General features: G+C 45.4%; 1 protein-coding gene across 2 annotated transcripts; it reads left to right on the top strand.

Moving 5' to 3' along the window:
• The first annotated feature begins 4,043 nt into the window (after window positions 1-4,043).
• Gprc5d (G protein-coupled receptor class C group 5 member D) lies at window positions 4,044-15,391 on the top strand. Of its 2 annotated transcripts, XM_052175139.1 has the most exons (4): window positions 4,044-4,104; window positions 5,281-6,218; window positions 13,668-13,735; window positions 15,125-15,391. In XM_052175139.1, the coding sequence occupies exons 2-4, from the start codon at window positions 5,324-5,326 to the stop codon at window positions 15,194-15,196; spliced, it is 1,035 nt and encodes a 344-aa protein (XP_052031099.1). In that variant the 5' UTR covers window positions 4,044-4,104; window positions 5,281-5,323; the 3' UTR covers window positions 15,197-15,391. The 2 variants fall into 2 exon arrangements, with proteins under 2 accessions (XP_052031099.1, XP_052031100.1); XM_052175140.1 differs by lacking the exon at window positions 13,668-13,735.
• The last annotated feature ends 64 nt before the right edge of the window (window positions 15,392-15,455 follow it).

Below are 15,455 nucleotides of genomic sequence, written 5' to 3'. Positions count from 1 at the left end.
TGATTTCTGAGATCCAGTGTGAAATTCATAGAAGCAGATGTTGACATCCCTTTCCAAGAGAGCGTCACCACCCTTTTCCGACTCATCACACCTAACCCAGGCAGACAAGTGAGCCAAATGAGGCTCAGCGGTAGAACTGGGGAAGCTGGCTGACCCATGGTGCCAGCAACGAACTGACTAGGTTCTCAAGAACCTGTCTATGAGGAGACTGTGGGAGGCTGGATCGTGCTTAAATAACGACTTAAAGAAACACACACATTCACAATGGCCCCACCCCATTTCACTGGCCATAGACAAAGGCATTAAGAATTTCAAGATGGTGATCACAGAGCACCAAATAAATGTCAAGCACGGGGTGGGTGGGGAACTGAGGAGTAGGGCTTTTCTTTATAATGCACCAGTTGTACCCTGTGGATGTCAACAAACAAAAGGACAAACTACTTTCTCGGCCAATCTGTCCCTGTTGCAGCCTCTCCCTGTGTGGTCAGTCATAGCGTCAGTGGGACTAGAGCTTGTGGTTCAGTCTCACACTCTGGATCTTTTTTCTTTCTTCTAGTCATGATCCACAAGTCCTATCTAAAGGCTTGAGTCTGAGGCAGGCAGTGGTGGCACACGCTTTTGATCCCAGCACTTGGGAGGCAGGGGCAGGTGGATCTCTTGAGTTTGATGCCAGCCTGGTCTACAGAGTGAGTTTCAGGACAGCCAGAGCTACACAGAGAAACCCTGTCTTGGGGAAAACAAAAACAACAGTAAATGTGAGTCTTTCTAAGGACCTGTTCAAAGAGGTGGGGCACATCAGAAAATCTAACCTAAGACTACAACAAGAACATGACTGGGAATGCCCCAGTGAAAACCATAGCTCTCATCTTAAGGGCAATACGAAGTAGTTTACTCGGGAGCCATTTTGAGTGCTTATGACCCATGAACACAGATTTAGGTTACCCCAAATTCCATGTTCCAGTGTGGAAGCAGTTTCATGTGGTTTTTATAGTTTTATAAGACAAAGAAAGTCATAAATCAAGACAAGTTTAAAATTCATCAGTAGGTATGGAAAGATGGGAAAGCTTTTCTATGGGCCTAAGATGCGACCTGGGCTTGTGGGTAGTGGCAGTTGGTTGGTGGAAGCTAGCGGTCTGCTGAATTAATAGATTCCAAAAGATTTTTATCTATTGGTTACAAGATGTTAGCTCTGACACAGAGTTGGCAAGGAATGGCTGTCCCTCAGGGCTAGAACGAGCCTAAGATAAGGTATTTGACATCTGAACCTGCAACATTCCAGTCTCTCCACAGTCCTCAAGTTCTATGTCACTCCATCAGAATTTACCACACAGCTCCTTTTCACACACCCTGGCCGTCTTCTCTGACAGCCCACGCCTTGGGTCTCTGCCTTCCCCTGTCTAGACCTCTGCTTCCTTTTTATCCAGCTCTCCTGTCACAGTGTTGGCGTCCTCGCTCTTGATGAGGGGTAAGACCAGGTGAGCACTCACATTCCTTCTCACCTCTGTTCCTGGGAGAAGGCTATTTCTGGCAGAACGTGCTTGGTCTCTTGACTGTTTTATCTCCATTTTTAATGGACTGGCTGTAATTGGTATATTTTGATTCATCAAAGCCATATCTCAGCTGTCTGTTCTGATGCTATTAACACATAGAAGCCAAAAGAAATGAGGCATGAGTAATCTGGATGTGTGTCGGCAAAATGGACCCTCATGTCCTCCAGGCCCAACAACAGATGGGCCCTCGTTCTATCACCATAGATTTTTAAACAACGATAATTAATACTTAGGCCAGGTCCTTTTATGTAAGGTGCTCAAAAGGGCTTTGTGGCCATTAACCCATTAGTTTACCTGCCTCAAGCCACCCCAAGGTCAGGAGGCCTCTCTGCACAACAAAGAGAGAGGCCCATGACTAACTGACAGGAAGGCAGGGAAGTAGAGGTTACCACCTTAGTGCTCCTGAAAACATTCAATGGAAACATCTCCTGAGTCTGTAGCAGAATCTCACTCTCACAGAGCTGCTGCGTGACTTCTCATGGATGCCTGTCCGTCCCATCCTCTGCAGAGCCCCCTTTCCCTTCCTACAAGTTTTAGCCTCACGGTTATGAGGGGCAACAGTGATGGTCCAAGCAAATGAGCCTTCCTTGAAGGCTCTTCTCTCAGCAGGGAAAATGGCCTCTTTTAAGTTAAGACAATAGCATTCCAGCATGAACCTGTCGAGGGTTGGCTACTGGTCTGATGTCTTCCTCATAGGTGGTCTCCATCAAAGAGCATATGCTAGAAGCCACACTGTAAAAACAAATCTCCTCAGAGATGTGAGATCCACCCTCTTCATCAGTCATGCATCTAGCAGGCGCTCCACATGGGACCAGAAGCTATGGAGTAGAAGATGAAGATCCCAATGCACACGCAGCCTTAAACCTAACCAAGGAAGTGAGAAGTGAGATTTATGGAGAAAATGGGGTTCATGGACTCACATTGGTTGGTTGGTTTGGTTTGGTTTGGTTTTTCGAAACAGGGTTTCTCTGTGTGGCCTGTCCTGGAACTCACTCACTGTAGACCAGGCTGACCTCGAACTCAGAAATCTGCCTGCCTCTGCCTCCCAAGTTCTGGGATTAAAGTCTTGCGCCACCACTGCCCAGAGGTTTGTTTGTTTTTCAAGACAAGGTTTTTCTGTGTGGTCCTGGCTGTCCTAGAACTCACATTGTAAGCAAGGCTAACTTCAAACACAGAGATCCCCCTGCCTCTGCCTCTTGAGTGCTGGGGATTAAAGGAATTCACAATAGCCTGGCTCTTGTTGACATATCTCTTATTCATTGTTTTTCATTTAGTTCTATTTGTTATTTACTACCTTACATATTTACTGACAATAAACTCATAAATCAGGCCCCGAAAGTCAGGATTTCTGCCATTTTGAATAGAATGTATGCTGAGGAACTGTAGAGTTTGGTAGAAGAGAATCAATGTGGGGTTGGAGTGAGCCAGTCAGGCAAGAGGAGTCTCAGAGATGTGATGAACCAGACCCCAGAGGTAGAGAGAGAACTTAGGGAAGAGACAAGGTGCGTGGAAATAAAGGTAAAGCGTCATTCAAAACAGAGGCACTGAGCAGGTGGGTCTTCTTTTCCGGGCTCTGGAAAAATCAACTTGGCTAAACCATGCAATCTGGAGACCTGGGTGCAATATGGTTGGGTGGAAAGGGTGGAGCCAGGTCACCAAGCATCTCAACAACAAACCATGTGCAGTGATGTGGGGTCTTCAAGTTGCAAATGGGAATAGAGTCACAAAGGAAACTGGAGGGGAGGGTCACTTTGTTAGGCTTTGCCTGTGTCAGCATAGGAAGACCTAAGAGTGCTATTTCAGGATCAGCTGGTAACCTTGAGTTTTGAATTCCTTCATCTCTGGACCTGTTAATGGCCAGATGCAATGAGACCCCCCAGCTAGTGTGTTAATGGGGATGGGGAAATTAAAGATAAAGATTGCAGCCAGAGCCCTGGGAGAGAAGAATGGTTACCAACTAAGAATGGTTGGTCCAGGAAAGCGCCCACTCACAGTGGAGCCGCAGGAGTGATTGCCCAAAGACAAGGAAAGAACAGAGAAAAAGGATTCCCCCTAATTTCACAATCGTATCCACCATCATTTTTGTGAAGGCCGGGGAGGTAAGATGGCCCGTCTATATGCCTCGGAGAAAGCCCTGGAGCTTTGTTGAATGAGCTCTTCGGACTCTTAGGGTTAAAATCAGAGTCTGGGGGAAACCTCTGCAAGAGCGCTTAAGCATCCTCCCCATAGCTTCCTGGGCGCAGTGGAATATACTGTGAGGAGGTGGATTTCCCTAAAGTCACACCTCTCTGGGGCCAAGAGTAAATAAAAAATAATTGTTCTCACCAAAGAAATCTGGGTTAAAAAGTTGCCATGAAACTGGACTAGGTGTGTCTTTCTGTCCTTCCGGTTCTTTTTATAGACACTTCTGGAACCTGAGTGAGGTCCTGCAGGTCTTCCGCCCATTTGAGGAGAGATTAAAGCACCTGAAGTTGTCTCCTCCTTACTCATTTGCAGCCACAGCCTCCCCACCAGCACAGCCTCAGAGGCTTCCGGAGGAGTGGACTCAGAGGAGGTAAGTCAGTCCAGGCGCCTTGGTGTCAGCCTTGAACTGGGACGAGCACTCCTGCCCACTGGATTTGGAATGGCTAAAGGGGACCAAGGCTAGGAGGATTCAAATGCAATGGGGTATTGTGTGTTTGCCTGTTTTGCTGTTGTTTGATTTTTACCAGAATTGACATGGAGTTAATTTTCTTGGCCACCTCAGCTAAAGTCAGGGATTTTAGTGCTAAATGTCTGTAAGAGTCACTAGAAAGTAGGTGGCATGTTGTATACTATTAGTGAACAAATGACAGGTGTTTAAGAAATGCCCTTTGCATTGGATTGAGTTGAATTAAAAAAAGAAGAGAGTCATTAATGTTACAGGGACATGACTTGCCTGACTGCTTTGTTTTTTTATTGGTTATTTTATTTATTTACATTTCAAATGTTGTCTCCCTTCCGTTTCCCCTCTGCAAACCCTCCGTTCCATCCCCCTCCCCCATGCCTCTATGAGGGTGCTCCCCCACCCACCCACCCCCATTCCAGCCTCACCACTCTAGCTTCCCCTTAATGCTGGGGCATCAAGCCTCCACAGGACCAAGGTCCTCCCCTCCCGGATAAAGTCATCCTCTGCTACACATGTAGCTGGAGCCATGGGTCCCCTGACTGCTTTAAGCAGAGCATCCGTGTTTGAGATAATTCAATCCAGGATGCATCAACTTTCTGGAGCTAGATACAGCTCACGTCCCACCTATCAGATTAGAAGATTCTGGTTATCTTCAAATGGCCTTTGGGAATTCGGCTATGAAAATAGACAACTTATCTGGAGTCCCCAAGTGAAAAACCTTTCCGGTTTTGCTCTGCGGAGTTTGGAACTGAGTTCATTTTGAAGGTTCTAGGTCAGCCTTCTCGTTTCCTGCCTTGGCATTCTGTACGCAGCAGTTACAAACCTGGGGGTAACAGAGAGGATGGCAATCCTTCCTTTGTAGACTCTATTTGTAGCTGATACTGATCAGATATTGATCAGATCAGTATCCCACCCAGGAAGGTTGGTGTTTAGATAAGTGTTGAGAGATTAATAAAACCTAACTCTCCAGTGTCCAGGTGACTACTCACCTGCACAAGCTCAGGTGTCTTCATTAGGAATGCTAACAGGCACTCTTGTGGGTGGATATGATGTCACGAGTTATCTTCATCTTTTTCTCCACAGGAGACCAGACATCCATTCTCGTGAGGTCTACCTATAAGTTACCATGTACGAGGACTGCGTGAAGTCCACAGAAGACTATTACCTCTTCTGTGACAACGAGGGACCATGGGCCATTGTTATGGAATCCTTGGCGGTGATTGGCATAGTGGTGACAATACTGCTACTCCTGGCATTTCTGTTCCTCATGCGGAAGGTGCAGGATTGCAGTCTGTGGAACATGCTTCCCACCCAGTTCCTCTTCCTGCTGGCTGTCCTCGGGCTCTTCGGACTTGCTTTTGCCTTCATCATCCAACTCAACCAACAAACCGCCCCTGTTCGCTACTTCCTCTTTGGGGTTCTCTTTGCTATCTGCTTCTCCTGCCTCCTGGCTCACGCCTCCAACCTGGTGAAGCTGGTACGGGGTAGAGTCTCCTTCTGCTGGACAACAATTCTGTTCCTTGCTATTGGTGTCAGCCTGTTGCAGATCATCATTGCGATAGAGTATGTGACTCTCATCATGACCAGAGGCTTGATGTTCGAGCACATGACACCGTATCAGCTCAACGTGGACTTTGTCTGTCTCCTGATCTATGTCCTCTTCCTGATGGCCCTCACATTCTTCGTCTCCAAGGCCACCTTCTGTGGCCCGTGTGAGAACTGGAAACAGCATGGAAGGCTCATATTTGCCACTGTGCTGGTCTCCATCATTATCTGGGTGGTGTGGATCTCCATGCTCATGAGAGGCAACCCCCAGCTCCAGCGACAGCCCCACTGGGACGATGCAGTCATCTGCATTGGTCTGGTCACCAACGCTTGGGTCTTCCTGCTACTCTACATCATCCCTGAGCTGAGCATCCTCTACAGATCGTGTAGGCAGGAGTGTCCTCCGCAAGGCAACGTCTGCCAGGTCCCCATCTACCAACGCAGCTTCAGGATGGAGAACCAGGAACCCACCAGAGGTACACTGCAGAAGGCCCGGGGTAGGGAGGGGACTAGATAGGCAGTGAGAACCTAGAGGGATGGCAAAGGCCAGACTTTTGGTGAGTCACGTCAAGTATAGAGACAAAGCCTCATAGAACCAAATGGTAGGTCCTCCAAAGCATAGGCTTTTTGTGGAAAGAACAAGACAAGAGGAATGGAAGGTTTTCAATTAAATGGTGTGACTGTTGCTGTTGGCCAAGGACGCCATCCACTCTAAAAGGAGTTAACTAAGCTCGTAAGGCAGCACTCACAGAGGAGGACACAAGAGAATCGGGTGTTTAAAGTCATCCTTGGTGACATAGCATTTGAGACCAGCTTGAGCTACACAAATGTCTCAAAAATATCGATAAAGTAAACAAATAAAAGGAGTTAACCAGCCCCAGACCAGGCAAGGACCAGGCCATGCGAAGTTCAGACCTGTCACTGGCTTACCGAGCTCCCAGCAGACCCTGGCAAGAGCGACTGACATGTTAAAAGTTCAAGTCTGAACGTTAACTTATCCAGATAAAATGTAAAACTCATTTGCAGGAATCATCACTCGCGGGGGTCATGGAGTTCAACAACTTCCGGTTTCTATTTTACAAACTGTTCACAGTTTTGTTTTTGTTTTTAAATCTTTCAAGGTTCTGTTGCAAAACAGCACCCAGAAAGACCACTTAATCTGAATTCTAAGTAAAAGCTCATACGTGATCATTAGTAGACAGGAAACAACTGCTTATGTGACATTTTCTTGGTAATTTTAGATCACATGTTTACTCATATATAAAATCAAGCCACCTGTCTGTCTTGTTAGGGGTTGACATTATCCATGATAGCAAAGATGCTTGGTCCCCATCAACCTGGGAGAAATAGTGGCTAATTTCAGCGATCTGGAAATGTATCAAAACTCATTAATTCCTCTTAGGAAACATCTGACATTATTCATAGCCCAGCAGCATAGCATTACATCAATTTTGGTATCTTAATAGACAACTGATTTCTCCCATTTTTCTCTGTATTATACAACAAAGATGCTATTTTATATATTATATGGGACACATAATGTTTGCCAGGCTCAAAAGCATTTAATATAAGCTTTCCTTTTAAGTATGTACACTTTCTGAGCTGCTATCTATAGTTAATTATACATTCAAATTAAATCCTGTCCAGATAAATGCATCTATTAGATCTTTTCAGCTCGGTTGATGGACAGTCGGAAATTGACACTATATATCCCTCCTACAAAATTAGACCTTGCTGCGGATGCTTCCTGACAGATCCCTGAGGTTTATGGGGGACTGCAGAGTCTGCCATTCCTTAAACTTCCTTCCATAGGTCCCACTTGAAGATTGGATGAAAGGTGCTGGTTTCATTGTTGTTGTTGGTATTGTTGTTGTTGTTGTCATTATTGTCATTGCTGTTGCTGCTGCTGCTGTTGTTGTTGCAAAGACAAAGTTCTTGTAGTACCATAACATCCCAAAGCTCACGTCTAATGACCCTGATCCCACGTTCCCCAAATGTTAGGCATGTATTTAAAGTTTTAGGGAGGGTAGCATTCTGTCTCAAACAAACACATTTCAAGTGTTGCCAGGAGCAGCACAGCAAACCTGAGGCCAGCACTTGGGAGGCTGAGACAAGATGGCCATGGCAAAGATTGAGGCCAGCCTGTGCTGTGAATTTCTGTGAGGTGAATTCCAGGCCACATGAAGTACATAGTAAGACAGAATCAAGAGTATTGTGAGAAGAGTCTCAGAGCATGCAGAAGTATTTGATTCTTAATTTGGTCAGAATGAAACTATTATCCAATCAAGTTTAGAAAAATTCATTTCCTCAGCTGGGTGGTAGTGGTGGTGGTACACACCTTTAATCCCAGGAGGAAAACAGACCTCTGGGTTCTAGGACAGTGAAAATAAAAACAGAGAGAGAGAGAGAGAGAGAGAGAGAGAGAGAGAGAAGAGGAAGAAGGAGGAAGAGAGGAGAGGGGAAAGGGAGGGAGGAAGGGAGAGAGGAAGGGAAGGAGGGAGAGGGGGAAGGAGGAAGACATGAGGGGAGAGGAGAGGAGAGCAGAGGAGAGGAGAGAGGGAGGGAGGGAGAAGAGAGAAGGAGGGAGGGAGAGAGGAAAGAGGAGAGAGAGAGAGAGAGAAAGAGAGAGAGAGAGAGAGAGAGAGAAGAGAAAAACTCAATTTTAAGCAGGAAATTGATAGTTTATGGGGGAAGAAATGCATAGTACAGTTTTGTCAAATTCCAAATTGCCCTCCAAGATAAGGCAAAGTCACCTGAAATTTCAGGTCTGAGACTAGACCAGAACTTAAGTCACCTGGAAAAGATGTGCTCATCAAAACATCAAGCAAGTAATTTAAGTGCAATAGAAAGTGTAGGGTCACCACCTGCTAGCAAGAGCCAGCCCCCTGGGAAACTGCAAGTGCTGTCCCGTGAAAGCAGCTGGAAAGCCGCAGTCTAGCTGGGCTGGGCTGGCCGAAGATCTTGTTTATTGAAATAACAATCACAGTCTAACCAAACAGATGTGTGGCTAGAGAACGGAGCCACAACCTTGTTCTCTGCTTCTGTCTGCCTCCAGCGTCAACACAGGTCTGGGACCCACTAATGAGACATGTGGAACACTTGGGGAGGCTCTGTGGAAAACCACAGGAATGATTAAAGGGTTTTAGCGTCAGACCTGTGTGGAAAGGTTAGGACAGTAAAACTGAGTTGGTAGTTTTAAGTTTTATGCGCCTTTCTCATAGCTGATCCAAGCTCTGTCTGTCTCAATGCTATCCTAAAATGTGGCCATTTTGTTAGGTCCATGAGGCACACAGTAGCCCCTTGACTCTTCTGACTCAGGCTGTTTACAACCATGGCTTCAATGGCATTGTTATTTGATTTACCGCTGGGCTTTATAAAACCAGAATTATGCAGCTGAGAGAAAAGGAAGTCAGGGGTGATTAACAGAGAATTTCACACGTATAAAGACATCTCCGTGGGAGGCAGTTGTCCTACCGTTTCCCATCTCCAAGTAAATATGGGGTCCGATGAATTTAAACCAAAGCATGAAGGATTGATTTTAAATGGGAAAGTAAGAGATGGTAAAGGATTTGCTGATCATTAAGAGGGATTAAAGACTCCATCCAGTTCCTGGAAGGCTTTGGGAAGATCAGGCTTTAAAATCGCTCTGAAGTAGCTTATGGGCCTAATTCTAGAACATGACAATATCTAGATGCAAATGTGATTAGGCGTGTGCTACAGAACAGAACACAGCTGGGAAGATTTATCTGTATCGCAAACGTGTTCGTGTTCCTAAAGAGCTATCCATTGGACTACATTAAAAGCTCAGTCAGTGAAGGGCTTATTATGCAAGCATGAAGACCCGAGTTTGATGACCTTGTAAAGCAAACATGAAAACAAACAAACAGAAGATGTAACATCATACAAGCATGCATCCCAGAATTGTGAGGCCCATAGTTCAGATCCCCATCATTCATAGAAACGCCTCCAGGCAGACATGGTGACCCTGTTACGCCAGCATTCACCAGGCAGAGATGGATGAGAGATCCCCGGAGCAAGCTGGCTAGATAGACTAGCTAAATTGGAATTCTGGGTTTAAGGAGAATCCCTGCCTCCATGGGTAAGGTGGGGAGGGATGGTGTCTACCGAACGACACTCAAGGTTGGCCTCGGGGCTCCACACACGTACACACGTATATGAACACACACACACACACACACACACACACACATGTTGTTGTTGAAGGGCTACTTGCTTTTATTTTTTGTTTGTTTTGGTTTTGGTTTTTGAGGCAGGGTCCCATATAGCTCAGGCTAGCCTTGAACTCCTGACCCTCCTATTTCTGCCTCCTCTGTGCCTGAACTACACTCATACAGCCCACACTCAGCTTCACTTGGGCCACAGACATATCTACATATTCTCACAAGATTTGATCAAAATTTCCCAAGCTCAACATATTGTTAGGCACTGGGAACATTATCACAAAGATGCCCAAGAGTAATGCCAAAATATGTGTATATAAATGAAGTAATTAAAATGTAAAATGAGTGAAGAAGCCATTTATAAATTATGTTTGTGCTTAATTATCTCATTTGTATGTATCTGGGATGACAGTATCTTAATATATGGCTCTTTAATTTGATTGGTTGGTGAGCTATGTCATTTTCTATTTGAAGTTAGTGCATTTGAGAAGAACTGTGCTCCTCAGTTATAGGGAATCCTCCCAAATCAACAGCCACTTAACTGAACCAGCTGTTCACACTGAGGATGTGCAGAGATCATGAACACGGTAGAATGTCAGTTACAGATCTTCTTCACCAGGACAATTCCCCCGTAGTTATCACCTGCTTTGACCATTGGAGACTAAGCAGAATATTGTATCTCAGAATATCTCAGGCTTGATAGCAGCAAGCTGCCTTCCGATGAAACTGGGCGGTTTGCTTACAGTGGTTGGATGGACACGCACGAGCCTAGTGTGATTATTCCCAAAGGTATCAGGACACAGGTAAGCACTGAGTGGACAGAGTGACAATGACTCGGTGAACATAAAGTAAGAAAGACACAAGAAAGCCAGTTCTGCAAACAGTAGGCCCTTGGGCTTCCCGGAAGTATCAGTTTTTGTTGGGTATAGCCCTTTTCAATAACTACATATTTTGTTGTTTTAAATTGTATTTATTTATTTCTAGTGTGTGTGTGTGTGTGTGTGTGTGTGTGTTCTCTCCTTCCATGGTGGGATCTGTGGACCTCATCCGGCTTGGCAGGCTTTGATGGCAGCAGCTGGGAATAGAAAAGAACTTGCTAGAAGCCTGGGAATCTGGGGGACAGGGACAAATGGGGGAAGGCCAGTGAATGAGTCCTAACTTGGAGTTAGGTATGAGAAAGTAATTCTGGCCTCCTGTTACATAGTAAGGTGTACTGTGTATTATCTGGTTTGTTTTTAATCTAGAAAAAAATTTAAATTTTTTCATCATGAAGAATTGGTTAAGGAAATATATGTTTCCTAGATTTGAACATTTTATATATATAATATATATTAATATATATCATACATCATATATATATGTATATATATATATATATATAAACGTTACATACTTCTCCTCTATGTACAACTTAAAAATACATTTAGGAACTAGTGAAATGGAAAGGTGGGTAAAACACTTGCTGTCAAGACTGACCCCTTGAATTCATTCCCGAGAACCTACTTGGTAAAAGGAGGAAACTAGCCCCACGTCCTCTGACATCCACCCTTGTGCTGGGTAACACATGCTCACAGCACCCCCCCCCCCAACACACAAAGTAATAATAAATTCTAAAAAATCAACAAATGGCAGAAGAGTCGTGGCTATGGTAGAACACTTGCCTGGCATGCAGGGGGAACCTGTGTTCAACTCAGCACTATTTAAAAACAGAACAAAACAATAGAAAACAACAACAACTACTACTCCACTCTTTAAATAGTTACAGGTGGGAGCTGAAGAGATGGCTCCGCGCTGAAGTGCAAATACTGCTCTTGCCAAGGACTGAGCTTCCATTCCCAGCACCCACATCAAACAACATGCAAGCCTCTGTAACTCGAGGCTCTCCCCCGGCCTCAGCACACACCTGCATCCATGTGCGTGTGCATGCAAGTGCATCACAAATTAATAAAACAAAAATCTCCTTTTAAAAAGATTTATGGACCAGGAAGAGATGAGGGAGAGAAAGAAACTAGCATAAAATTGGGGGAAAGACAATGAACCGTGGACAGGATTTGTTTGATCTGAAATTAGATAAGGCTAGGATAAGACCCAGGAAGACTCGGGGCACAAGCACAACCAGGTGGCAGGGACGGATGGCAGAGCACCACGTCACCATGCAGATGGAGCCTCACACCCCTGGCTTGGTGAAACCCTGGCTTTCTATCCAACAAGGTTCCCGACCTCTAGGAGCCTCAGAGTCTTCATGTTTAACTGAAGATTATAATGTCACCCCTGCTGCTTCCACACGCAGATGGCAAGTCTCACTCAGGGCAATTTCCTACCATGAGGTATTGAAGGAAGGTTTTATTTAGAGAAACAGCATTTTGATAAAACTGTGAGCAATAACTATAAATGGATAGATCGGGCTATTGTCATTTTTGACCCAGTCTGATGGGAATGTGAGGATGAAATACTCCCCAAGAAAGTGAGTGTGAAGGAGTCTCAATACGCTGCAAAGGTTAAACCAAGGACTCATCAACACTGAAGGGAAGACATGCATTTCCTCCATCACAGGATTCAATCCCTCTAGAAAATGTCAGTAGGTAGAAGCTGTCAGGGTCACCCATAACTATGTCACCATCAATAGCATACAAAGTACAGCTTGCATACTCGTTCTGTACAACCCAAGAGCTCTGCAGATGTCGACTATTTGCATCCTCAAGACCTACAGAGCAGATTTGCTATTCTGAGCATCAAGATTTTCTTTTCATTTCCACCAGGAAACAACACAAAGAGAAGGTTAAAGAACCTGACACACAGGGAGAGAGAACAAGTGTAAAACAAAGAAGAGAGAGGGGGTAACACAGACAAGGGACCAAGCTGACCTCCTCTAGGGTCTAGCCACCCAGCACTGCAGTCTCTAAAGTGTGACCACTAATGACAGCTGTGTCTGTGACACCCAAACACAAACATGTAGGAAGCAGGTGTTTAGCCAGAGACACAGAGAAGTTCCTGCCTTCAGAGGTTACTGCCTGTTGAGAAGACTATTGCTAAACAAATAACTGTATGTGTAATTATTCTATGACAATATAGTATTTCTCTAGCTCTCTAGTGCTCTCTCTCTCTCTCTCTGTGTGTGTGTGTGTGTGTGTGTGTGTGTGTGTGTGTGTGTGTGTGTGTATTCACATATGTCCCTTAGGTGCCCATCTTTGTGGTACTGCGAATCAAACTCAGAGCCTTTCAATGTTAGGCAAACTCTGGAAATATTTTTTTTTTTACTTTTTATTATTTATTATGTCCAGCTTTAAAATTGGGATCCAATTGAGGCAGATACATAAAACACTCTTGTAAACCAAACACTCAAAAGGCAGGAGGATAACCATAACTCTGAGGCCAGTCTAGATTACACAGGAAATTCTAAACCAACCTGGGTTACAGGGTAGGTTCCCTCTCAAACAACAACGACAATGAGTCCAATCCTGTAGAGAAGTCAGCCTTCAGGCACTGAGCTCAAAGTTAGCCTCAGCTAGGCAGTGATTTTGAAGCCAGCCCAGGCCACATGGTACCTTGTCTCAAAATACCAGAAGGGGGAATGGATGGATGGATGGATGGATGGACAACCCCGTTGTATTCTTTCTTTTAATAGCTTCCACAACCAAGCAGTAGTTTTAAAGGCACGAGTGCCCCTCTGCAAGCCGCTGAGCCTCCTCCCAGTCCCAGTGACTCTCCATCACTAACACAGCCCTTCCCTCCTTTGGCTTTCAGCCCGAGACAGTGATGGAGCTCAGGAGGATGTAGCACTAACTGCACATGGTACTCCCATTCAGCTGCAGGTAAACGTGCAATGCTCATTCACTTAGGAGGACACAGCAAGCACTCTCCCCTAGTCTTCTGGCTCTATGGCCAGTGACCTTTCTGGCCCGAGGGAGAACAGGCAGGGAAGGCCCAACTTGAGCCACACAAGAGACCCCTGTGAGCCTCCGTCCCCTCTACCACCTCACTGTATCTTCCCCAGGAAAGGCCAAGTCATACATAAGCTCTGTATGACATTGAGGAGGTTGGTTAAGCTTTGCACCAGTGTCAAAGGAAGACTGAAAATATGCATGAATGTTGAGTCTGTATTCAGTGTGGGCAATCTAAATCCATCCCCTGCACCCTCAACTTCCCCTGTGAATCACTGTCTAGCCCCAACAGCCCAGGCCACCCTGAGAACAGGGCTGGGTCTCATCACCATCTGGAAGCCCAGATGGGTGAACCAATTTTAATCCTTTGAGGCAAAGCAGAGGAAGTGCGCCTGAGTCGATTGGACGTCACACATCACGCTGGACGCGTTGAGCTGTAGTGGCTCAAACAAAGTTGCCTCCGGAAAGCCCAAAAATTCCACACTGGGGGAAACCTCTTTCTTTGTGGGGACCACAAGTACCAAAATCCAAGAGTAAAACTCACTTTTCAATCACTTGTTCACTGAACTTTATGAGACAACTGGCTAAGCTCTGCCCGCCCATCTGTAACCGAGAATGTGTGTCCCCCTGATGGCACTAGAACAGGACATAGCCACATGCTGTCTTCTCTAATTACGCGTTGGGGTGGGGATGAAGAACTTCTGCACAATGAGAAAAAAAATGTTTTTAGCCATTCCTGCATTTCAAATTCCAGTAACCCCAGGGGGGGGGGTGTCTTATTAATGAACAAATGATATAAATAGGTTTGTGTCACCATTAGTTCCCACTGTCAACTTGGCACAGCCTAGAATCACCTGTGAGCCTCAGGAAGGGATACCGTGGCTTATGGCCGTATCTGTAGAGGAGTGTCTTAATGACTTAGTGTGGTGTGGGAGGATCCAGCCCACTGTGGGCAGCACCACTCCCTAGGCAGAGGGTCCGGATCATATAAGAGGTGAAACAGGGCTGAGCACAAGCTAGCAAGCAGTGAGCTTGCACTCAGTTCTCTCTGCCTTTGGCCTTCGACATGATTTGATTAGTTGCTGTAAGTTCCTGCCACCTTGACTGCAACCTGGAATAAGCTAAAATAAACCTTTTGTCACCTGAGTTTCTTTTTTGCGAGGATATTTTATCACAGCAACAGGAATAAAGCTAGAACAATCTGGAAGTGTTTGTTGTTGTTGTTGTTGTTGTTGTTGTTTTTGTTTTTTAACTAACAAAGAATTGAATGACAGTGAGATGATAATATTTGGCTAACAACATCCCGTCCTTCCTTTCCAGACTGTTGATCCCAGCCAGGAGTATCTCATTCCATCAGCTACACTAAGCCCACAGCAAGATGCAGGACTATGAAGCTACCTGAAACAGCAGAGTCAACCTGGAAGGGTGTCCTGCCCCACACAGCCCTGCAGGGCCCAGGAGAGCACGGGACACACTGTCAACGAAGCGTCCATCCTGTCCCTTCCTCTCTGTTTCCTTTCCACTCTTCTGGACCCAGGCTCTGAAGACTGTCATGTCCTGCACAATTAAAATCTTGTTGCCACCCTACCTACTGTGTCTTCCGCATTTATTTAACTACATATTATGTAACTATTTAACTGTATTATTTATA

The sequence above is a fragment of the Apodemus sylvaticus genome, chromosome 2 (genome assembly GCF_947179515.1).
Source record: "Apodemus sylvaticus chromosome 2, mApoSyl1.1, whole genome shotgun sequence".
NCBI classification, from domain to species: Eukaryota; Metazoa; Chordata; class Mammalia; order Rodentia; family Muridae; genus Apodemus; species Apodemus sylvaticus.
Note: the sequence above shows the minus strand (reverse complement) of the source record. Positions and strands in the feature narration are given on the sequence as shown.

Bases quoted from the DNA above. Each gene is read 5' to 3' on its own strand.
- Gprc5d (XM_052175139.1), top strand. From the start codon at position 5,324: ATGTACGAGGACTGCGTGAAGTCCACAGAAGACTATTACCTCTTCTGT. The intron at 6,219-13,667 runs GTACACTGCAGA...TTTGGCTTTCAG, and splicing joins GAACCAGGAACCCACCAGAG to CCCGAGACAGTGATGGAGCT. The intron at 13,736-15,124 runs GTAAACGTGCAA...CTTCCTTTCCAG, and splicing joins GTACTCCCATTCAGCTGCAG to ACTGTTGATCCCAGCCAGGA.